Here is a 26,419-nt window from a genome sequence, read left to right as displayed (position 1 = left end):
TTTTATTATATTAGTATTTATTTAATTTATTTGATTTTAACTAATTTTTTTTCCAGTGGGTAGCAAGGATACTGACTTTGAATCTTCATCGTCTATGTATCCTATTTTGGAAATGATTCGTCTCTCGGACCATGATTTATGGGGTATTAATTATTAATTATGGTATATTAATTATGAACTATTATTGAATGATGTATTAACTATTTTGGAAATCATTCGTCAGCATCTTTCGGGCCACAATTTATGGGGTACTAATTATTAATTATGTTATATTAATTATTAACTAATATGGTGTATTAGTTATTGAATGGTGTATTAATTATTTATGATGCATTTATAAAAATAATATAATAAAAAAAAATTAAAAATGGTGTGTACCGGAACTCTTTTTGAGAAAGTTCTTCGAAAACACCATCTGTACTGAAAATCTTTCGAATAAAATTTTCCGATAGTACAATTTTTCACTTCTGTACAGGAAATCTTTTTTAAAGGTTTCCGGTAACAACCTACCTTCTCTACCGGAATTTTTTTTCAAATTTTTCACAAATAAAGTGTATACTGGAATTATAGTAAAAAAAAAATTAAGAGTATAATTAACATTTTCAAAAAATTAAAGAGGTATAGATATAAAAATGGGGGTACATGATAAATTTTTCTGGAGAAAAAAACCCTGGGATGGTGATGAGAGTAATAAATTAATTATGGGCTTTGATTTATCAGCAGCCCATGTGTCTACAATAATGGTTCAACCAGTAGTAGCCCACTCTTTCTCAACGTATTTTTATTCTAAGCCCACTTCTAATTTCAGTGAGATGCTCAATTAACTCCAAAAACACAGCAAGGATTTTTTTGTAGTGTATTTTTTAGTGAAATACACTACTATCATTACAAGAAAATAACTATGCTCAACAATTTTGTGTTGTAAATTGCTCATCATCTGTGTTTTAACGTTTGCGTTGCAAATATCGCATACATATTTTTTTCATGTTTCTTAAGATTATAAACTAGATTCATATTTTGCTTATGGTTTAGAAATGTATTTTCACTTTTATTGATCTACACATCGGTAACTAATCTAAATACGATCATTTTCATTCTTGTCGATTTACTCATTAGTAACCAATTTGAAGACGATCATTTACACTTTTATCGATCTACGCATCGATAACCAATCTAAAAACGATTAAATTTAGAAAATGGTAAAGATTGACCCTTAAAATTTTACTTTTAATTAATATACTGTTTTTTCCTACCTTAATTAACCTCAATCACAATTAACTAAAAAAATATTTTTCAGTTAAATAAATGAAGATAAAAAAATATTGAAAAGAGTGGTGAGTGAAAACATTCTCGTACTTGTGGTAATTATTGCATTAACATAATTTTTTTTAAAACAAACTTAATCACTATATATTAGGCAGCAATTTGATATTGTATGGATCTTTCCATCTAGAACCAGTTCAGTCTGGTTGGGAAAAATTATTGTCCAAACCATAGAGCTCAAAACTATTTGACCACATCTAGAATATTTGTCCAAACCCTAATCATAGAACTCTCATATTTCGTCAAATATTGTCAAAGTGCAGAGTCAGGTGAAGCAAGGGATTCATTGGACAATCCAAGACTACAACATTATTAGATTTTGGCAAGCTAGATGGGTCAAAGTGTTTGAAAGTCTTGTAGATTATACCAGCAACCCTATCTTGAAGCACAAGAAAAAATTTCCAATTTCTTCCTATGGTGCAAATTCTTAAGTGGAATTGAGAAATATTTAATTTAGATATCTTCCACAGGTTGGCCAAAAAGATGCAATCTTAAACGACCCTTTCAGCAGGTAAGAAGGCTACTTCATTTTGGTCATTCTAAGATAGGATATTTACATTAAAGTCGGTGTATGCTTATCTTAAGGATACTCATGATCAAGACCAAGGGAGCTCGACAAAATTGATAAAAAATTGGCTCGGACCACAAAGAATATGTCTATATCTTTGGAAGATTGTACATAGGAGACTCTTCACTAACTAAGTGTCACGCGAAAACTAAGGATATCCCTACCAGCCAACATGAATTCACATACACAAGATAGTTTAGGGAAACTGAATGAGAAAGCTGATCCACAGACCACAACCATAAAGGAACTCTCATGAAACCTTTCTTTTTAATATCGGCTACTACAATGCAGCCTTTGCAATTGGAGATTAAATTGGTTCATAGTGTTGAATCTAGACATGTCATCTTTGAGATGGACTTTGTTGTGACTGAACCAATTTCACAGTCAACAACTCAACTCATGCTTCTCATGCCTCTGATGAGGACGTATGCTTGAGTAACCTAACTGGAAAAGAGAGATCTGGAACAGAGAAACTAATATGGGATGGGAGATAATTGACTTTACATCACTAAGTTTAATTCGCTACATCAATCAATTGATACAATAATATTTTATTGTATAACATTTTCTATATCCAACTAATTAATCTATAAGTATTAATAATTTCTAAATAGTTTCTCAGTTTTTTTAAATTTAGCTCTAGTGATTTAATTATCCTCCATCTAATCTATCTAATCAATCTATCAGATCTACTCTCCTTACTAAAGAATCTACATTTCTTCTCTCTAGATGCTCAAATCACCCAAACCCAATTTCTACCATCTTTTCAGTAATGGTGCTACTAGCTTTACAAAACTAAACCTAAACTATTTCCACCACTACTCTGAAAGAGACAAAAAGCACATTATTTTGTACTTGAGAAATAAATGAAAAAATTGTACAAAAATGCAATATTTTCAAGAAGGCCAAAAACATTTAACCCTACTAATAATAATAGTCTTAAAATAAAATATGGAATCGCTATCAACAACACTTGCCATTTACTTCAATATGCAAGTTTACACAAAATTGACTGAAGATATTCACTACCATTTGCTCATAGGCATGCATGTTCAACAAGCGAAACTGCAGGAAATTGAGGAAAGGGGAGCATGAAAAAGATTCACACTAAAATCCCAACAGACCAAATGGCACTTCAAACACATGCCTACAGAATTCAAAATGGGAATAACAGAAAATCTCAGTTCATCACCGCATAAAATCATGGCACCGGCAAAAATTGGATGATGATGATAATGGTCGTTTAAATCTCCTTTGTTGCAATGCAAGAAGTATAATTGGTATTAGGCTGAGAATAATAGACCACTCAAATGTTGCAAAAGGCTGAGGTTGCAGACAGCAACGCCCAATTGGATTCCAGCACAAGATCCTGAGAAATAGAATGAATGCCTCATTAGATCATTTGTTTAACTCACTAATCAGTAAACATGACCTATAGAGTTGGATAATTGAGCAAAAAAGCATAACACAATACAAGTCAGCTGCAGCATCCAAAACACATTTCCTGCAGTGTTGTATCAGCATGATACTCCTAAAGTCGGAATTTTATTCGGTAGAAAAGAAAGAGGAAATAGAGAACAAGGGAAGAGAGAAAGAGTATCCCGTTTGGTAATAGAAAAAGAGAGAAACCAATAGATGGGTCCCAATTTGTTTCTTACGCTCCAAACTTGAGAAGAGGAGAGAAAGTTGTGCATTTTTCATTTATACCCTTCAGAAGCATATTTATCTTTTAAATTAACATAACTTTTATCTTCTCACTTTTTACCCAACCAAACAAAGGGAGAGAGGAAAACATTTTATTCTTTTCCCTTTTTCTCAAACCAAAACAATTTATTATCTTTCTCGACCTCCAACCAAAAAAAAATTAATCTCATAGACAAACTATTAAGCATGTAGTTAAACCAAAGAGAATGAGAATAACACAGAACAGACTTAAATACTAAACATGCGGGGTAGTTCTTATACATTTTATCAGAGAAAATGCAGCTAGCTTAGAGATTAAGCAGTCAACCAACCACGATAATTTCATATTACGGAAATCAATGATTGAGCATTTGATGAATTGAGACTACATGATTACAGTGAAATGGTCCAGATTACAATATTTCATTCTAGCATCACCGGAAAAAAAAATCCTTAGAGTTTAATGATAAATTTATAATCAAATAATGAAATTTTAGATCTTCTAGATGAATCCCATATAAACTGCAACTTGGAAATAAGTATTACAGCGAGCCAAGAGAAACCAGACAAACTTATTGAGAAAAGTGAATGTTTTTGTTTCTTGAACCATGGTTTTCAGTGTTAGGTGTTGAATACTATAATACACCCATTCTTGAAAATTTTAGTACCTCGTAATCCAGCATAACAAACAGATATGGAGAGACAAAAAGTGGGAACAACATGTATATATGAACTGTCTTCCCTTGCTAGTTGCTACCAATAAAAACAGATAAATATTACTACAGTAACATAGAAACGAAATACCCCCCAGATAAAAGGGTCAACAATATATAAAGCTAGATTGGTATTTAGTCCAAAAGAACTGAGATGAATACAGAATAAAATGTTGTTTAACAGCAAAAATAAACCATTCGAAAAAATTGGAAAATATTTTTTTATCTCAAAAGTGAGCAGAAAACAAATAAGCACAATCAAAACTGAAGAAAATAACTCAAGTACCAACTTACTCAAACTAATGTGAGGTTGTAAGTGTTGCAAAGTTGAAGCAATGCTGCCTGATTCACGGGATCAACATTTTCAGTGATGACCTGCGGGTACCTCCCAGGAGAATGTGTACAAAGTCGGGACAATGAAGCAACAAAAAATTCCCGGGGATCTCTTATATCTTTAAGTGGATCTTCTTCTTTCTTTCCAGCATTGTAAAGCCGGACATAGGTGGCAGCATAACCCACATTTTCTGTAATATCTGGCATGTCAGCTTCGTCCTCAACTCTATCTTGTTCTGCTCGGGAAAGAAGTGTCACAATACTGTCCACCATTTTACCCCAGGACACAGAAGCTGCAGGATCCAAAAGGAGTGGAGACTCACAAATGAGTCTGGTTGAAGCAACTGAAGCCAATTTGAGCTCTATATCTCCAGTAATCAACTTAAGATTAGGAATCCAGAACTGGGTTAAAATAGCACTAAATATATCTGGCTGGACAGTGTTCATAGTCTCTATGACACTTGAAGAACCATGTTTAATCAGAAAGAGTGAAATAAATATCAAAAGTGACTTGAGGAGCTTTACTGTCCTCCTTTTCTGGAGCTCTCTAAAAATAGCAGCCCAAATATGAGAAATATAAGGCTTAATAACATCATACTCAAGACTTTCGATGACAGTGTTAAGCACATAAAATCCTTGTTCAGAAGTGCTTGAAGATTGGATTAATGTGTCGAATATGCCAAGTACTTTGGTCAGTCTATCCCCTTGGCTGATCTCATTTGGTGCCTTTTGAAGGAAGGCCTGGAGTAGACGCACAAGGGCAGGAACATTTGAGGCTTTCTTCCAAGAATCAGGCGACAAAAGAATCTCAAATATCTGCATGTAGATTGGTGGGATGGGTGGTCTGTTTAACTCAACAAGAAGAGCAAGCAACTGAAATGTATACGGGAAAAACTCAGCTACATCATTGGTCAATATTATTTCAAGCCTAGGAAAAAGGCTTGATTCAAAAACAGACACAAGAGATGGGTCCCTCTCACAAGCCCGCTTCACAAGAATGGCTACTGACTCAAAGAGATAATGATTGAAGATGGGATTTTTTGGATTTTTGCAAACTTCAGAAAGAAGTGATCCCAACCCCTCAATGCAAATCCGAGCAACATCAAGTGATATATCTGCAACTCCAAGAACTCTCATAATACATTTCATTACATACTGATTCTCTTCAGACTCTGGGAGCTTCAAGGCACTAAAAAGATTGTTCATCAGCATTGCGAAAATTGGATTGATATCTGCCGAACTATAACGTGGAGCACCTCCCTCATCCTTTACCAATAAGAGCTTCTCAATACAGCTTGCAGCATAAGAATGAACAACATTGGACTCCGCCGCAAGGAAACGAACCAAATCTGGTAAAAACTTCAATGCTACATGTTTCGATATTTGAGACCGGAACATAGTAAAGAATTTGAGTGCACCTGCCTTAAGCATTGGATACCCATTCACATCCGAACTTTGCAGCTCAGGGACAATAACAGATTCAAAAAAGCTTTGAACATCGACAAGATCTGTGGAGACATAACTAGTTCCGGCCTTCTTTGTTGAAAGAGAAACTACCAAGTATATAGCACAATCCTTGTCCTTCCAATTAGCTGTTGGGTTTGCAGCAAAAGAACTTAACAAACTCTGTATTTGCGCAGAAACAATGCTTCTTACAGCATCTCCATAATGTGTGGCAATTCCCTTAAGCAGCTCACAAGCAATCCTCCTCCGCGTATCAAGATCACTACCTTCCATATCCCGCCTAATATACTCAATATGATTCATCTCAAACAGCTCTTCATCGTCTTCCCTCAACCTCACATTTGGGATCACGATACCCTGGCAAATCTGTGGTATAATTCCATCACCAGCAAATAAAGCATGGTGAACACTGGTGCTAACTGTGGTCAAAAACTTGATAGCCGTGATAGCAAGTTGATCACGACTAGTCGACTGCGACACATTCCCCAACAAAGTCCACACAGCAAGTGCAAAATCATTCAAGAAACCCTGAAACTCCTCCTCATTCTTTTCCATATAAAGATTAATATTCTCACAAACTTCAGCCCTAAGTTCATCCACAAGAGCAAGACCATCAGGTCCACTACCCTCAAGAGAAGGATAACTAGTAGTAAGATACTTTCTGAACTCAGTCATCCATTCCCTCATATGATCCTCAAAGAACTCAGGAAGCTCTTGAAAATTCAGCGAATAAAATATCCTACAGCATAATTTCTGCGACTCAAAAAGCGGTCGCAGGTTAGCAGCAGGCGGCGGTGGTACCGCAGCGGCAGCCGTGTCAATCAATGAAGCAGTCTTGAGGAAAATTTCAAGCAAAGGAGCAGTAAAATTATCAAGACAATACTTCAAATCAAGCAAGAGATCATTGGTTTTGAACTGAAAACGAAATTTCTTAAAAATTGAATTAGCAGTACCGAGAATACCGTTAATTGAAGCGTAATCGGAAGCCTGAGATGATTTCTGAAGATTAGAGACAAGTTCAGGGAGGAGTGAAGGCCATGATTTGGGGAAATCGTGGTTACCGATAATAGCTAGGGCTTCGCTAAGCTGAGATTGGATTTTGGCAGTTGTGGAGAGCATGAGAGGTACGATTAGGGTTTTGATCTGTTCCTTCTCGGGTTCGAGGATCGGATTGTCTTCGGAAGACCATCGGAGACGGAGGTGGTTTTTGAAGTTGACGGCGGCGGCTTGACGGATCTGTTCATCGATGGATGGTTCAGCGACAAGGCGGAGAACGGCGAGGCCGAAGTTGGGACGGTCGGAAGCTTCGGATAAAGAGGATTCGGCGCGGCGGCGAGGCTCAGGTGCCGGAGAGAGAGTGTGGAGGAAGCATTCGGAGAGGAATTGGAGAGTCTGAGGGTTCCACTCCATGGATTGAATTGAGTGTGAGAATTGGTGAGAGATTAGGGTTTTGTATTTCGAAGATAATTTGTCTAGAAATGAAGGAAATTAAATAAAACGGATCAGAAAATGGAAGAGAGAAAAAGAAAGTGAGGGTTTGGGTAGGTTCGGAGAGGGAAATCGAAGAGGAAATGTGGGATTTTGAAACAAGGGTTTATCACTATCACATTTTCATTACTATTATTAAATACCTTTATAGTCTATTATCCTTTTTTGCCCGTAAACTTCCTTCATTGTTTTTAGTCAAATATTGTTAACTTAATCAATTATATTTTCTTAAATTTAAATTTTTTTCAAATTTTGTTATAATTATAAATGTATGTTTTGAGTTAAAAACTATTTTAAAAAAATCTAAAAAAATACTTTTTAAAATTTTCATACCTTTTTTATCCTATGACTTAGTTTCTAAGTTTAATTTTGATCAATTAACTCTAAATTGATCCTTTAATTTTTTTTAATTAACTTAATTTATGTATATTAACACAAGTTGGTTTTTGGAGAATTTTTATATTAATATTTTTTTTTTAAATTCCACACTAAATTGTCTTCCATTGCAAATACAATATTAATTATCTTATCTTTTAAACTCTACATGAAGTCACATCCTAGTTCTGAGACCAAGTGAAGAAATTTGTTTATAGACTTAGTTGGAGGTTGCATCCTCGAGATGCTACTAGTGAGTTAATTTTTATTTTTATTTTAATAATTTAGTTATTAATTATTTAATAAATTAAAAATAATTTAAATATTTAAAAAATTAAAATACTGTTAATAAAATAAAATACATTAATAAATAATAATAATAATTGCCCTACACCATAAAAAAATAATCAATAACTATTTAATGTATTTTGTTTCATGTTATTGTTATAATTTATCATTTTTAATTATAATTATTTTTATTTATAAAAAAATAGGAGGAAGTTTTTAACAAAATAGAATTAAGTGGTTAATTTATCTGCAAGAATAGAATTGTAATAATAATAATAATAATGCGGTTAAATAGATGTAGAAAAACAAATAACGTGTTAACATTTCCTCCTATTTTGTTAACAATTTCCTTTTTTTTATCTAATTAATAAATAATAATAATAAATTATATTAATAACATGAAACAAAATACATTAAATAGTTATTGATTATTTTTTGTGGTATAAGGTAATTATTATTATTAAAAAAAATTACCCAACTACATGGTCGCGATGCGACTTCCTATTAAGCCTAACAAAAAAATTATTCACCTTGGTCACAAACACATGATAGGACTTCCTATAAGAGTTTATAAAACAATACAATTTAATATTTTGTTTCGAATATAAGAGGATTTGGTGTAGAATTTTAAAATCAATGGCTTATTTTATTTTACTTTACTTAGTGGTGTAGAAATTTATTTTATTTTACTTATTGTAGTTATAAAACTAAAATTGGTTTATATTGATAGTGCATTATCCATTTTCTTAAGAAGTATATATATAAATATCATTTGTTTTTTTTATTTTTTTTATTGAGGAAAAGGATTAAAAAAATCATTAATCAAAGTGATATTAATAGTTATTTTACAACTGTCTCTGATATAAACTCGAATATCTTTAGGTTACAAGAGTAAATTCTTATCATTAAACTAACAACTCAAGTAAAATAAAAAGACAAAAAATTAAAACAAATAAAAACCTAAAAAAAAAAGGTTGTAGAACCAGCCAAGGAAAAAATAAAGATGGAGGTTGTCGTTAGAGATGTTGGGCTCTGTAACATTCTGTTTGCGGCAAAAAATGATATGATACAGCGTTTGTGGTATGGGAAAAACTATGGGTATCTTAGGTTTAGAGTTTATTTGAATTTGGATGTTTGTGTGTTTTTGATTGGAAAATAGAGCATGAATTTAGTGAGGAAGACAAAGAATCATGTGACCTATATTCTTGAGTCAAGAAAATACTACTACTCGCATTTACAATTTATGAAATATTAACAAATTTTAAAGAAAAATGAGATTTGATAAACTCTAATTTAGAATTGAGAATGAAGAATTAATTTGAAAAAAAGAGTCAATATTTATATTTGTATAAGTAATTAAATATGCACCATATGTCACACCGTCAACCCTTAACAACATTTAGCTCTAACTTGATAGAAATAACCAACTAACCTTAATTTATGTAAATTAAAGGATAAGATTAACTGATTTTAAAAATATGAAATCAAACTAAACTTAAACGCCATGTTAAGGGATCATAAAAACATTTGAGCCTAAATTTAGTTTATTTGCTCTAAAACAACAAATACATTTTCTAATTTACCGCTAAATTTTTAACTTTAAACTCTATACAAGCAAATCCATTTATTAACCTACCTCTAAATATAATGGTTATCTTTGTCACAATATTCATGAAATAATTTAAAGGCGTTTATGGAATAATAACAATAAATGTGGATAAGTTATCAACAAATTTAAGCATTTTTTTTTATAATTGAGTCCAATGAGTAATTCAAGGGTTTTGGCGGTTGTGGAAAGCATGAGAGGGACAATTAGGATTTTGTGTTATACGGATTTGTTTGTAATTTTTGAATTGGAGAAGGAAAAATAATTATTAATTAATAATGCTCATTTTACAATTATTCCTAGAAAATTTGAACTTAGAACATTGAAGTTACTAGACTAAACTCTTACTATAGAGTTAATACTTTAAGTAAAATAAAATAGGAGAAATAAAAAATAAAAAATAAAAACCCTAAGAAAATAATTGTAGAACCAAACAATGAAAAATTAAGAAAAACAAAAGTTGTTGATGGAGAAATTGGGTTCAATAACATTGTATTTGCGACAAAGGACGGCATGATACAATGGTTATAGTATGAGAAGACTAAATGTATGTTAGGGTTAGAGTTTTTTGGATTTGGAGTGTTTGTGTTTTTGGGAACTTTGTGACCTATTTCTTGAGCCAAAGTTCACATACTTTGCATGAATGCGAGGAAGAGGAAGAATTACTATTACTCGACATTTATATTTTTTCCTCGAAATTTCAACAAATTTAATGGAGAAATGAGATTTGGTAAACCTTAAACATATTTTGGGGATGAAAAAGCAATTTGGGAAAAGATGACCAATGATTGTATTTGTATAATTAGTTAAATACGCATATATGTCATATTATCAACTCTTAACCACATTTAACTTTAACTTGATAGAAACGACAAACTTGTGTTAACTTACTTAAATTAAGGGATTAGATTGACTGATTTTAAAGATAGGGAAAAAAAAACTGAACTTAAAAACTAGGTTAAGGGGTTATAAAGGTATTTAAGCCTAAATTAAATAATTTGCTCTAAAACAACAAATACATTTAATCTTAAACTTTAAACTCTATTAAAGCAAATACAATTACTAACCTACCTCGGATTATATTAGATATCTTAGTTGGTTAATTAGTTAAATTTGTTACTTAGTTACACTAGCTAATTAGATATTTTACACTAGTCAATTATTTATCAAATTGACTATATTAGTTTATGTAACCATTGATGTAATTCAATTATCTCTATTTTTAATATTATTCAATTTACTTTTCTCTACTTACCTCTTATCAATGACTTAAATCAATAATTATAATATTGTATCAGAAAGAGTATTTATTCCGCTATATTATTTCTCAAATTTTTTTTGAGAATTTTTTTTTCGAAACTTCATTGAATCATTTCGACTTTTCTAATTTCTCTTTTAATTCTTGAAGTTTCCTATAAAAAAATCTAAATGAATTTTGATTTATTTTTTCAACCACTTTTGAGTGGTCTCAAAATAGATTTACAACCATGTATAATGGTGCAACAAATTCACTCTGCAATACTTGAAGTCCATAGAAGTGCATATTCCTTTACACATGTCACAAAATAGAATTGTAAGAATTGGAATAATCAATAATACAACCTTCTTCACAATTTCAAAGATTGAGCAATATGTAGCATTGCACATCTTTTCTTGAAAAACAAATCTTGTTTCAAAGCTCTATAAAAAAACTATATGTCACCACCAGCTGTTCATCTTCTTCAATTGCAAAAAATGATCAATGATTCAAAATTCATAATGTTAAAGTTTTGTTAGATGTACATATATATTTGACATTTTAGCAAAAAGGTTTCTTAGCCTAAATGGCATTTCAACAAAAGCTTTTGTTAAACAAATTGGTTCAAAAAACATTGTCTTGGATGAAGAATTCAAGAAAACAACACGAAGATCAATGATAAAGATCGTGATACAAAAATCAAAGCAAAAAAGCAAGACTATATAAAAAAAATTCTTGTCTCAAACAAAGAAGAATTCCTTTAAAAAAATTGCGATATTCTTTTTTAGAAAGCCTCATTGGCATTTAGCTTATATTCATCAAGATCATGGATAGCTATACAAAATTCATTCCTTTCAGCCTAATTGACATATTAGCTTCTATTGATAATATGAATAGTCAAACATAAAATTCATATTCTTTCACTAATTAATTTTTAATGTTTTAAATTCTTTTAGCCAATGAAATTTTTGTATTTTAAATTCCTTTTAACCGATTTTTTTTTTGGATTTCTTTCTTGAGATTTTCCAAACTTGAAGTGTATTAAATGCATTCTAGCTTGAGGAGGATATTATATATTTTAGTTGGTTAGATAGTTAATTAGTTACACTAGTTACTTAGATATTTTACACTAATTAGTTGTTTATATAATTGATTATATAAGTCTATGTAAACCTATATATGTAATTCAATTCTCTCTAATATCAATATTATTCAATTTACTTTTTCTCAAATTTTCTTTTATTAATGACTTAAATAAAAAATCGTAATATATTATAATGGTTATCTCCTCACAATATTAAAGAATTAATTTAAAGATGTTTAAAATGTGAATACTTATCAATATTTGCTTGTATCAGAGTTTAACATACGAGTAAATTAATTATTCATATCATGTACGGTGACTCGACTTCTTTTTAAAAATGTTTAGATTCAATTAAAACTAGCCATTAAAAAAAAGTGAATATACACAAAAAGTAAAAATCTATAAAATAAAACATATCTTAATTAATAAAATAACTCCAAAAAAAATCTTGGTTGATAAAAATTATTTAAACAAGACTTAGTGATTTTTTCTTGTCTCTTCAACGTGTAATGAATGATGCAATAAATTGTAATAAATGAATTCGGATAACTCTGAAAAATAATGAGGTTGTTCAAATCATATATATCCAACATTTAAAAACTTTGAGGAGATGAAGAAGGAAATTACGGTTCAAATGGAACATAAAATGTAAAGTCTCAAAAATATAATACAATAGAAAGACATAAAGAAGTACTAGAGCCATAAAAAACAAAATTACCTTCGTATAAAATACCATTATCAAATAGATTGAAGATGGGGCAACATATAGGAAAACAAGCATTTCGAGAACACTTTTGTAAAGTTGAGTGTTTGTGGTCAAGGCTATACATACGTATAAGTATTTTGAAGTGAGGAGAAAAAATTCAAGTTTCGTCTAATGGTTAATATGTGTACGGCCCCTTATATCCATTTTGTTTAATCAACAATGATGATTAAGGATAGGTCTTATAGAATCCCCAAATGTAGCAATGATCTACATGTGAATTGAAGAACTATGATGTATTATAGAAAAGTTAACAAAAAAATTGATGATATGATATAAACAAATTTGGACCACATACATTCATTTTATTTGATAATTTTTGAACTACATACATAAATTTTTTTCAAACATATTTTTGCTTATATTGTGAGATTGGAGGAGTAATAGTTTTTATCTCTGAATATCTTATCAAATTTTTTATGAAGATAACTATAATACCTCAATTATAATTTATTATATAAATTATTTACTAAATAAATATTTTTCACTACTTAATTAGTTAAAAAAATAATTGGCACAAACCAATTAGTTAAAAGAGAAATTTATATTTCACCAATAGTATGTCTTTTAAATACCTTCTAGATAAATATTATAATACAATAATTATAATTTACTATATAAATTATATACACAGGTCAAATATTTATTATCATTATTAATAATAATTTTCTTTATTTATTTTTTTAAAAAGACATACATAACAAATATTTGTCAACAGTTAATTAGTTATAAAAAATTCCATAAATTAATTGACGAAAAGAGAAATATGTATTTCATTAATAGGGTATCTCTTAAATAACTTATAAACAAAAATTTTAAAAAACTATAATACGAATATTATCATTTACTAAATAAACTATGCATATGAGACAAATATATTTTATTAGTATTACGTCTCTTGAATATTTTTTAAATTAAATTTTGAAAAAAAATATAATACACATAATTTACTAATAAATAAACTATACACAAATATGTTACTAATTAATAGATGATTTTTCACAAATTAATTAAATAAATAAAAAATATGTATTTCATTAATATTATGTATTCTTGAAATCTAATAAATATAAAGTTAAAGAAAATTATAAACACTAATTATAATCTACAATATAAGTTATGTACGGAATAAATGTATGTCATTAATCAAATGGTTGCAAATTTAGATAACATGTTATATTAAATAATGATGATTTTTTATATGTTAATATATATGACTCATGTGAAGACACATAATTTACTTGTTGTTCATTAAACAAGAAAACAATCACAAATAATGGAGATAATAAGACAAACAATTTTGAACCTTGTATTGCTTCCCAATGAATTCTCATTTGGAGACAGAAAATTGCCCTCTTTATAATAATAATTCTAATTAACAATAGAATATTAATAACGTATACTAAAAATACTCTTTTGTTAACTATCACTCTAATCTTTAGTGTTTTATTAGATGAAATTAATGTAAGTCATCTTGATTTCACTAAATATTATAGTGAATATTAATTAGAGTGAGAGTTGGAAAAAGAATGTCAAGTAGCACTCATTTTTACCAAAATGTTTGGTTATGCTGATTATGTCGTAGATATAAAAGTGAAATAGTGATTAAAATAAGTAGTAATAAAGGAACTATTTCTTCTGTAGACACTTTCTTCCAAACTTAGTCGTGCAAACTCTTTTTTATTTTTCAGCTGTCTTTCTTTTTCGTCATAGAAGAAAGGTTAAGGCATTTTTTGTTCTGAAATAATTTCTCTATATTATTTTTTATTTATTTTTATTTTATAAGTGATTTTTAAAGAGATCTATTTTTTTTCATTATTTTGCTGTCAACGTGCGATGTTATTTTATTTGTCATCTTAATATGAGGTTGTTTGATTTTCTTATTTTACTGTGGCATTTATTTTATTCATATTGACATATTAATTTTAATCTAGAACAGACAAGTTCAATCAATTACTTTAGAGTTGTCAATATTGTATATATATATATATATGTTGACTGACTATTTTTTCTTTTTAATTTGATATTTCCGTACATTCATGTCACTAGTCTTGTTCGCACATTCAGGTCACTAGTTGATATTTCCGTCTTGTTACTTTGGAGGTTGTTGTGAATTATTTAACCAAGCACATACACATTAATGGTTCTTTGACTTTGAATAAGGCTACATAAAATGAAAAAGGGGATTAAAATTAATATATTCACGGATCATAAAGATTGATATATCCGTTATACAACCTTTACAAATCATAACCTTGTCTTTGGAAAGCTGAATCACATGCCTCTAAACTTAGAGGACAAGTTAAATTGTGGTCCTATTTGGTAGATAAGCATTTGTTTCTTCTCCCCATTTAGATGTGGATTGTTTGGCATGGATCCATTAATTTCGTCATAGAATCTTTGAAGGTCTCCACTATTAATTATGTCCTTTCAATTTTTTGCCCAACACTACTCAAGCAAATAACTACAAACTAGCTATAATTATCATGAGAAGCTTTGTTTAGGGTTTGTTTGGTTGGAATTTGTTTTGTATAGTTGATTTGTTTCTTGTAGATTGCTTCGCTGTTGATTTCCAACCTTGTGACTAGGTTTGTTTTTAATAGATTTTTTTTGCTTCTTAAAAAAATCATGAGAAGCTTTGTATAGGATCAATAATTAATCAACAATTTATTATACAAAAACAGTTAATCGACAATTTGGTTTTATATCTTTTATTGTACAATTTGGTTTTATATATTAAGACATGAGTGGAGCTTATCGATGATTTAAGAGAATGAATTCACTAGTATGGTTTCCTCATGTACAATAATAACCCACCCTATTAATTTGTATTTTTAATATTTAAAGTCTTCCATTTTTCATTTTTGTATGACTAAGATTTCATGAGACTCGCCATTTCATGGATGGGCCCAAGGGAGTGCAGGGATATGTTCCTTTTCGTAATTTGTCATAGAATATATATATATATATATATATATATATAAAAAAAGAGAAGACCAATATTTTTGCTTTATATCACACTTATAGTAGTTGAACCGCAAGTGATTGTTGTTCGTCTGTTTAACATTTACCAAACACCGATCAAACATGTTATGAGATTTTAAAAAAAAATATTAATATTTTATTTAAATAAAAATTTTCTTTAGTAGAATTAATGATATTTTTAAATCTATTTTTTTTTATATTTTTCAAAAAATAAAATAAGACATTTCAATAGTTTTACAACAAGTCACGTAAAATTTTCTATATTTTAGTTGAAGAAGAAAATAGTGTGTATACATTGTACAACTCCAATAACTCATGTTAACAATATGTTCCCAACTTATGTCATCATTTCTCAATTTATAACTAATATTTCTTATAAGACCAATATGCTCACTCTTCATCTCATGATTTTTTTAATTTATAACTAATATTTATCTCATCCCTACTACTTTCATTAACCAATTTAATTGGATTGAAAAGAGTATAAAACAATTTGCAACAAAAATAAATATTTTATATAAAATTTTATAGATTTTAATTTTAAAAATATTAAAATGTGTTTCAAGTAAAAGAAAAGTTGAAAACTTTTTATTAAATAAAAAATTTTGTTTTTGTAGGACACCTAAAACATTTGCTCAATGCCTTGATGCTTGTTTCTCACATGTGAGCGGTCCTGAATTTCTCTTTAAAATTAGTTTCGAATGGGCAGAATATTAACGGCAAATAAAAAGGCAGTTTTTATCAATGGCCTTATATTTTTTACTTCTGCAGCTCTGCGTTACGGATTAATTTCGTATTAATTTATCTTCTGTATATTGTTTATAAAATTAGTTGTTGGACGTAGTGACTGATACAGAATATTGAATGGAAAATAAGAAAGCAATTGTTATTGGACTCTTAGAAATTAAAATATATTATAGTATTAATTTTTTAATTAATAAATATGTTATTTTGGTTCCTTCATAATTTATATATATTATATATTAAGTTGATCAAATTATGTGTATGTATATTTATTTTTTTAATTTTCATAAATTTAATAAATTAAATTAAATTTTTTTATTTTAATTAAAATTAAAATTATTATCAATCAAAACTTATTTTCTTTATCGCACGAGCATTCCGCCACATAAGAAAATCACTCTCGTCTCTACATAGTTGCGAGAAACTGTCCTTTTTATCTTCTTTATCTAACTCTCAACTTCATTTTCCAAATTCATTTTTTATTTTTAATAAACTCACGGATGATGAGAACATAGACGACAGACACCGGCAATATAACAAACAAAACAAAGAAAAATTTTAGTTAGTTTTATATATAATTTAATAAATAAATATTAATTATTATAAAATAGAATAAAAATATAAAATTTTAAAATTTGATGATATTCAATTTAAAATTTGATCAAACTTACCTATGAAAAAAATATTATAGATGATGGTTTGATTTAATTATATCAAAACATCTGAATTTTCAATTGTATTATAAAATTACTCAAATAACAAATATATAAATGAAAAAAATAACAATACACACAACGTTAGCGTTCGTGTTGTAATATTTTAGTGATTAATAATAATTTACGATTTAAAGAGAAATTATTTTTATTTTAATTTAAAATAAAATAAATGGTATTATTATTTATTGGAAAGTAAACAACAAATAATAATGCTAGTAATCAACATACTAAATTAAAGTTTGAATTCTAATTACCGATACAATTAAAATAGGATTAATCTACTGATTCTTGTATGATTAACTTCTGAATCCATCTTTTGTTGTATGATATCATGCAATCACATATTTCAATATTCAAATATATTAAATAAATTATATTTAAATTTTATTTTAACCTTGATTTAATGAAATTAGAATACAGATCGAAAAGAATTTCATCCAATTGTTACCATCACCGATTGCATAACTGCAAAATTCTATCAATAGTAGACTATCAATAGATGTTTGATGAAATTGTTTGACAGATGTCATATATATATATATATATATACCATTCCTAATTGTTCTTTTTGACAAGAAAAACATAGTTAAGTGTTACAATAATAATTAAGTATAATCATTAGCATTTGCACACAAACAATAAAATATTTTCATATTTCTTATCGGCACTCTCTTTGTGCGATATAAATTTAATAGAAAATATGTCATTTACTTAATTATTTTTATTATATATTAATTTATTATTATCAATATTATAAATATATATTAAAAATAATATAAATAATATTAATTAATAAATGCAATTAAAATATTGAAAATTATAAAGATCATAAATACATTTTTTTTTTCTGTCAAATATTGTGTGAGGGAGTGAGTATGATTTTCACACTATTGATTGGCTTTTTTTGGGTTGTTATTGGTATGTTTCATTTGTGCACAAGCAACGCAACGTGGTTCAAGTGCCTATTGTGTTTTTCTGTCCCCTTCGGCTCTTTCCGTAACGTACGAATTGAGAAGCGTCTTTATTAGGTGGCATGGCATTAATTCAATTTTCACCTAAATATTTTTATATTTTTACTTTAAGGAGTAAAGTTAAACTGGCTCTTAAAAATTGAAGTTTATTTTATTTTTGATTACAAAATAAAGTTGAGGAAAAAACAAAACTAAAGAACTAAGGACAAACAATTTATTTCTTCATTAAAAAAACGAACAAACAAATTCCGCGCCCAGACGGCCACGACATCTTGTAAGGGCACAGAAGATATTTTTTGGGAGAGCCTCACAAAGAACGACAAGTGTTCCACAAATCTAAATAATTAGACAACATTCACACTCCTTAATCATTATACACTTTTTACTAATAATAAAAGGGCTTTCACACATCAATAAAAACAAATATTTAGAAATATTATTTGAGATATTGAGGCACAATAAAATGGTGGAACTTGTGCCACATTTATGGATGTACAGATTCTTTAGTTTTTTAGCTTCAATTATGTCAATGTATTTTTTTAAAATTTTGATATATCTTTGTTTTTAGTTTATCTTTTGTTTGAAGGTTTTTGTACATGGAATCGACTTGTCTATCACGTTTCAAACGCAATTGAGATTTATTTGTAATATTAAATTCTCAATATAGACATTTATTTTGATTAGAGTATGAACAATTGATAATTGATTTCATAAACTTTCAAAATGAGTTATCTTTTGAATGTCGTTCAACTAGTTTGTATAAGAATCAGTATGAGATAATAACATATATTAATAATTATTTTTGACTGTCTTAATATATTCTATTATAAATAAAGATTCTATATCCAATATATATTCTTAATATTCTTTTACGACTCATCTTAATGCATTATATTGGAACAATTGAAACATACACAACAAATCTAAAAAATCTCTCAGATGAGAAATATTAGAATATCAACCAAGAAATTGATTCAAAATTAAGGAAATGACTAACATATATTAACTTGTTGCCTTGAAGTGAGTCAATATCTCAACATACATGATTGAATGTTTTCAAAGTAGAATTTAGAATTTATGATCTCACAAGTATTGATCATGCAATTAACTTTAGACATCTAAAGAATGAACTTTCAAGTCCATTTTTCTGGATGAACATATGCTACATGATGTTCATCATCAAATCTAATAAACATCCAATACTATTCAAATTCTTTTTAGAAATCTTTTAGTCGAATTAGTTTGACACAATAATCTCAAAAACTTTTGGTTGTGAGTTGCAACAAATATACACACCATCATTTAGTTTATGATCAATGTATTGATCCAAATGGTCGGTGTATTGATTCTCAAATATAATCTCATATACATCCTAGAAATGTGACAGATTCATTCTCTCAAGTTGCCAAGTTCCTTTGGAAACTAATAACACAAAAATTATTTAGGCTTAATTGCAGTTTTGGTCCCCCTATTTTAGCTGATTTGCAAAAGTAGTCCCCCCATTTTGTTTCTCCCCAGTTTTGGTCCCTCAAACATAATTTTGGTCCAAAACTTGATGAAATTTCATTTTTTTTTTGCATTTATTTAAGTCACATCATGCCTCAAAATCTCATTTGCAACAATTGTACCTGAAATCTATGATTATAAATGGTGTAGTACGACTTTAAAAAAATGAAATTTCATTAAGTTTTTGACCAAAATTCTGTTTTGGGGATCATAACTGGGGAGAAACAAAATGGGGGGACTACTTTCGCGATTCAGCTAAAATAGGGAGACCAAAACTGTAATTAAGCCAATTATTTAATTAAGAATTTTATGGCTCGTCAATACATGTTGGCATAAAAATTAATTATTTTTCGTCGTAATAATTATGAGATGACTCATCTATTCTTGCTAATAACAAACTTTAATATGATTTATAAACTTCACATTTACGAGGATATGTGTTTAAATTGTTTTAATTCCAATTAATCAATAATAAATCATCATATCTTTTAAAATTTTATATTCTAAATGAAACTTTATATAAAGATTATAAAGACTTGATTTATGTTTTGCATTACCATATGCATATATTAAATAAGACTTTTTACATATAAATAAACGACAACACAAAACTTCATTGAACAAATAAAATTCAATAAGTCATATCTATATATTTTATTTAAATAAAATATAAAATAAATCAAAATAAAGTATGTATTTGCTCATTAAAAATTATTCAAAATATATGCATGAAATGAAACGTGAGAATTTCAAGAAAATAATTTACCAATTCATATTATTAATACATTTTTCTTCAAATATATATATATATATATATATATATATATATATCTTGTGCAACTTGCTTGTAGTTCTGTCATTATGATGGCATGAAAATTAAACAATGCTTGAAACACTTTCTTTTCAGCACATTCTTTATTGGACGGTGAAATTAGAATACTTAAAAAATTATTCATATATTACTACAGGTGGCTTACATGTACTATGTATGAGACACATATCTTGTTTGTAATTCTTAATAAAATATTGACATAAAACTATCAAATATTATCAATACCATTTTGTACTTGATACAAGACAACAAGAATAATAAGAACAAAAAATTGATACAAGACAACAAGAATAATAAGAACAAAAAATTGCTCTAATTATTTTTATTGTTTCTCCCGAGAAACAATATGTTAGATTTCAAATCATAAGTAAGAAGATAAATATTTTTAGAGATTTTAAAGTAAAATAAAAACATAAAATGATGTAGTTCTTTAGGAATTAGTCAAATATACCAAATTTTCTATTATCATTTATTCTCATGAAATGGTGCTTTTATATATATAAATAATTGTATTGATTTGAATTCGTCTGTAATCCTTAAATGAAATTGGACAAATATATGTATGATCATCATCATTACATTCATTTTACAACATTAAGATAGCATAAAAAGAGAAAATAATATTATGTAATAAACAATAACAAAGGAAAATAATAACACAAAAACATCTAACTGTTTTAGGAACTACCCAACCATATCACATTTTATTTTATTTTTATTTATTTTTTTCCCATAAAATGATATTTTTATTATATTCGTAACAATTTACTTCACAACTTTTAAGATAAATAAATATCATATCCACAAATCATACTCATAAATTTTTTAAAGATTTCACATGTAATACATCAATATCACATCAATGAAAATCTCTGCAATTTCCAAAGCCACAACATTGGTATATATATAACAAAAAAAAAAATTATGTGATATTTCTCATTATTAATCAATAAATACTCTTTTGTTCAATCACATGTGGTTAAACTTTCAAATATTTTTGAAAGTATTTGCTCAATCTTACTACTTCCGGAACATATTCAAGAGGTATAAAAATATACATATTTTCTCTCATTTTTCTTTGTTTCCAATTCTATTAAGATGAAATAGATTTTGTAGACTTTATTCGTAGTTTAAAGATCTAGTTCTTCAAGAATTCAACCACAAATATTCACTAACAATGTTGACGAAAACTTATTTTTTGAGCGATTATTCATATATGCTTTAATTTTATATTTGTTTTAGTTCTTCAAGAATTGTATCACAAATGATCTTTATAAACAACGATCAAGAAAATTTATTTTTTGTGCAATCCGTCAAGGATGTTTGATTAATAAATTATGAGTTATTTAAGAACTATATCACAAATCATCATATACGAAGATCTAAGGAAATCACACTTTTGCAATCCGTCAACCAAACTTCATTGTTAAAGTCTTTAAGAGTTCAACAAGTGTAAACAAATAAAGATATAATAATTATACATGCCAAAGAAATTTCTCAATAAAATATATATGCAAGAAATAAGTAAAACATTGACATTTAAAAATATGAGATAAAACATAGAAAAAAGATCATGAATACTCAATTAAAAAAATAAGATCATGAATAAAAGATAGTGAGATGAGGAAAAAAATAATTATTCTTGCAATAAACCTCAAGATAATTAGGTCATCACTCATATGATGGTGTTTTGTGCTAATAACGTGTTATGAAATTAACCAAAATGATAACAATTATATAAAAGAATAGAAATGAATGAGAAAAAAAAAATTGAAAAAGAAAGACTTTGTATTGAATTATTGAAGTTGTCACATTTACATACAACGAGTCTTATTTATAGGATACAATTACAAATGTGTGAATCTTTGCACTACCACTAAAAATAAATACGATTAAAAATTAATTAGTAAGGCCACCAACTATTAGTAAAGGGTAAGTAAATGGCCATAATATTAAACACCACCAGTACTTAATAAATCTTACTCACTAATGAAATGAAAGTTACATAGATGTGGGAGGCAATAGAAGTGAATATTCACTAATTAATTACTATTATTCATAAAAATTCTTAATTAATTATTATTTAAAATATTTTGAAGTTAGTGATTAATTTTTTTAGTTATTTAAAGTTTATTAATCTAATATATATTTTATTTTCTAAAAATATATTCAATACATATATGTCAATCCTATAAATGTGAAATTTAACTGCAAACATTGATCAATATAAACGCATATTACATAAATATTATGGAATATTTAATGTTGTATGAAGTGAAAGATATCTTACTTTTTTTTTAAAGAGAAATGATTGATGTTTCATATTTCTATTTTAATATATACCAATTATAATATATACATATTTTATTTTTTATTTTTTAAATTATAATAAATAAATTAGTAAAGGTAAAAAAGGGTTTTAGTTAAAATTGTAAGGGTAAAATTGACAAACAAAATGTTAAGTTATAAGTACAAACTACTTAAAGTAACTTATAAAAAAAAATACATTATAAGTTAGTGAAAAAAACTATAAGATAATATTACCAAGCATTTTTTTTTTGTCGTGGTCGCATTGAACTTATAAGTTATAAACTACCTTATGTGTCCTCTAAGAGTCAAAATTTTAGAGGAGAGAGTTTTAGAAGACTAAGTTTATATATTTTTTAATATACATGTAGAATTAAAAAAAATCATTAAAAAAAGAATAACATGATATATTATTTCAATCACACTTCATTCATTCTTAAAAATATTTTATAATTTTTTTAATTTTAAAGAGAAAAATTAACTCTTTTATCTAAGAAATCTCCCAAAGAGACTCTTAAGTTATTTTTAGATTTTATTTTAGCTTTTAATATTTTTGGGTTATATTTTGATATTTAACTTATAAACACTAGAAATGTTGGTCTTTTAAGTGTTTCCGCTCCATTTTGATTCTTTAATTAAGTTATAATGTAGTATACAAATATAAAATTGGCCGAAATGACATAAGTGTTTGGCAGAGCCATCTTAATATTTTTGGAGGTCCTATTCAAATATAAAAAATTAGACCTCTACTAAAAAAAATGTAATTTTAAAAATTATAAATTATTTCAAAATATGATGCTTTTACTTAATAAAATATCAAAAAATTTAAACTATTTTATTTAAATTTATCAAAATAAATAAATTATAAATAACATCTAAATAAAACTTCAAGCTAGTACTAACCTTTTTGCTATTTATAAAGAGTCATCATTTCAACACTTTTTGAAACCAAATAGTAATAGATCTAATTTAATGAGATTAAACCCTAATTGGTATAACGAGTTCTTAAAATCAGTAAATTAACCATTTCAAATAATTTAAGTTCCTAAAATCCCTAAAACACATAACCCTAACATTCAAATCTACATTCTAATATTTGGTGTCGTTGTCACAAATTGACAGTAGTGAGTGTGGGGAGGAGATGCGATGTGAAAGAAGATAGTATGTTCCGACTAGATATTTATTTTGTATATAAAGTTTAAATATAAAATTTTAGAATAATCAATGTATAAAATTAAGAATATCAATACAATTTTTTAAAATTCAGATGTAGAATAAAATATTTGGAGTCTATAGAAGTTGTGTCGATATTCTAATAGCGCATAATAATTAACGGTTATATTATTTAGCCTTTGTTATTTAAATGACCAAACTTGATATGTATAAAAAAAAGTATCAAAATGAAAAAATAAAAGAAAAAATTAAAAAGACTATAGTGAAAAACTAAATTCTAAAAGTAACTTAAAGAGATGAAAGTGAAATAAAAAAATAACTGAAGGGAAAAAAAATCATTTGGATATATTTGAAGAAACTACACCTCGGTAGTCTGTACCATTAACTTGTACGCAAAGAAATTTATCATTGAAATGATTATTAGGCAAAAATTAGATGGATAAACACACTAATTACCGTTTCAAATTAGAAGAAGTCTTGATATGTGCCCCTAAAACAAAAAAGAAGTTTTGATATGAAAGAGACTACGTACCATTCATACATACATACCTATATACGGTTAATTACTTCAACAAATTAAACAAAAAATATTACCCATATATCCAACTTCGAACAGTAATAAAATACAAATATGCAAGCTATAGTTATCGTACGTGGCCCTGTCATTGCAACCATGTGAATGCAATTTTTACTTGATAATAAAAGAAATGGTTTAATTATTATACATTATTATTGTAAAATATTTTAATTGACCGTCAATCCAAAAATTTAATTGAATGGTTAGTTAATGTGTAAAATTGGTTTATTTTGATAATGTATCAATTTTTTATATTGTTACCATTGAATTTAAGCAAGTCAAATGTTACAATTGAATTTTTTTTTATATTGTTGATTGGATAAAGTAAATATACTTATTTAAAGTTGAATTATTTGTATAAATTTTAAAAAATTGTGGGTAAAAAATATCAAAAGAAAAGTGATTCAAAATGAAAATGAAAATTAGGGCTAAAGCCAAAATTTTAAAATTCAAAGGGACCATTTTGCAATAAAAATAGAAAATTTGTAGAGACAAATATCTAAACATTGAAATATACAAGAAGAAATTTATAAAAGAACCATTATGAGATTTAAATTTTATAAGGCAAATAGCAAATTTCAAAGTTCTTAGATATTATTGGACCCGCCAGTTTAAGATTTTTTGAAAATAATTTTTATAGTAATTTATCTTTTTGTTATAACATTTTTAAAAATGAATTTTAAAAATAAAACTTCAAAAAATGAAAATAATTAAAATAAAAAGCTTTTTTAACAAGTTTTTTATAGAAATTATTTTTGAAATATACATTTTTATAAAAAAAAAAGTGTGATTTTAATGTTGTTAGAATATCTAATAATGAATATATAAGTTTCCTAATTGGAACACACTCTAAGTACTATTCTTGTTGTTTTACACTAAAAAATCAGTATATCTGCCTAATTTTATGGGTAAATATGTTTTTGAGTATTCTATGTACCTTATGATTTTTATGAAGTATCAGCACAGTACCTATGATATTGTACATAAGTTTGATCCTAAATTAAAATTTAAACCATTCCATTTCTCCTTGCAAATTTTTAACTATAGTCTAATTTTTTGATATATCGAGTCAGTTTGTTTTAAATTTTTAGAAAAATAATTTTTATGAAAATTTACTTAAAAATAGTAAAAGTTATTTTGGATAAAAAAAATAATTTTGACATTCAATAACTTAGATATTTATTATTATAAGTATTTCTCAAAAATAATTTTTGTGAAGAATTTTTTAAAATAATTTTTTATTTAATTATTTTTTAAAATTTTATTATCTAGAAAATATACTAAATAAATCAAATATCTAAAATAATATTTTATAATAAATTATTTAAATTAATTTTTGATTTGAAGCATTATTTTAAAAATTCATTTTTAAATAAGTTATTATAAAAATACAATACTATTAAAGAAGTCATTTAATTTGTAACTCAATCAAACTTCTTATATCAAATTAGAACTCAATTGTTAGACATTAAATAAAAATTGAAAACTGACGGCAAAATTGAAGGAAGATTTATTCAAGAAAGCATCGCTATTCTCAAACTCAAACCCCATTCAGGAATCAAAAACCAAACTAGTTTCCAATATTTACACGACACTACTTTATCTTTTTGTGACTTATACTTATTGAACTAAATATTTTTTTCTCAGTAATAACCTCGTTTCATGAAAATTGGACTATATGAG

At 27.2% G+C, this 26,419-nt stretch overlaps 1 protein-coding gene across 2 annotated transcripts; it reads right to left on the bottom strand.

Moving 5' to 3' along the window:
• Window positions 1-2,836: 2,836 nt before the first annotated feature.
• LOC101492715 (exportin-2) lies at window positions 2,837-7,695 on the bottom strand. 2 transcript variants are annotated; one of them, XM_004510606.4, is made up of 2 exons: window positions 4,582-7,694; window positions 2,837-3,260 (listed from the first exon to the last, which is right to left on the bottom strand). In XM_004510606.4, the coding sequence occupies exon 1, from the start codon at window positions 7,492-7,494 to the stop codon at window positions 4,582-4,584; it is 2,913 nt and encodes a 970-aa protein (XP_004510663.1). In that variant the 5' UTR covers window positions 7,495-7,694; the 3' UTR covers window positions 2,837-3,260. The 2 variants fall into 2 exon arrangements, with proteins under 2 accessions (XP_004510663.1, XP_027192151.1); XM_027336350.2 differs by lacking the exon at window positions 2,837-3,260 and adding an exon at window positions 3,803-4,327 and having other exon boundaries at window positions 4,582-7,695.
• Window positions 7,696-26,419: the final 18,724 nt, after the last annotated feature.

Source organism: Cicer arietinum, chromosome 7 (genome assembly GCF_000331145.2).
Source record: "Cicer arietinum cultivar CDC Frontier isolate Library 1 chromosome 7, Cicar.CDCFrontier_v2.0, whole genome shotgun sequence".
Taxonomy (NCBI): domain Eukaryota; kingdom Viridiplantae; phylum Streptophyta; class Magnoliopsida; order Fabales; family Fabaceae; genus Cicer; species Cicer arietinum.
This window is presented reverse-complemented; position numbering and strand designations above follow the sequence as displayed.

Bases quoted from the DNA above. Each gene is read 5' to 3' on its own strand.
- LOC101492715 (XM_027336350.2), bottom strand. From the start codon at position 7,494: ATGGAGTGGAACCCTCAGACTCTCCAATTCCTCTCCGAATGCTTCCTC.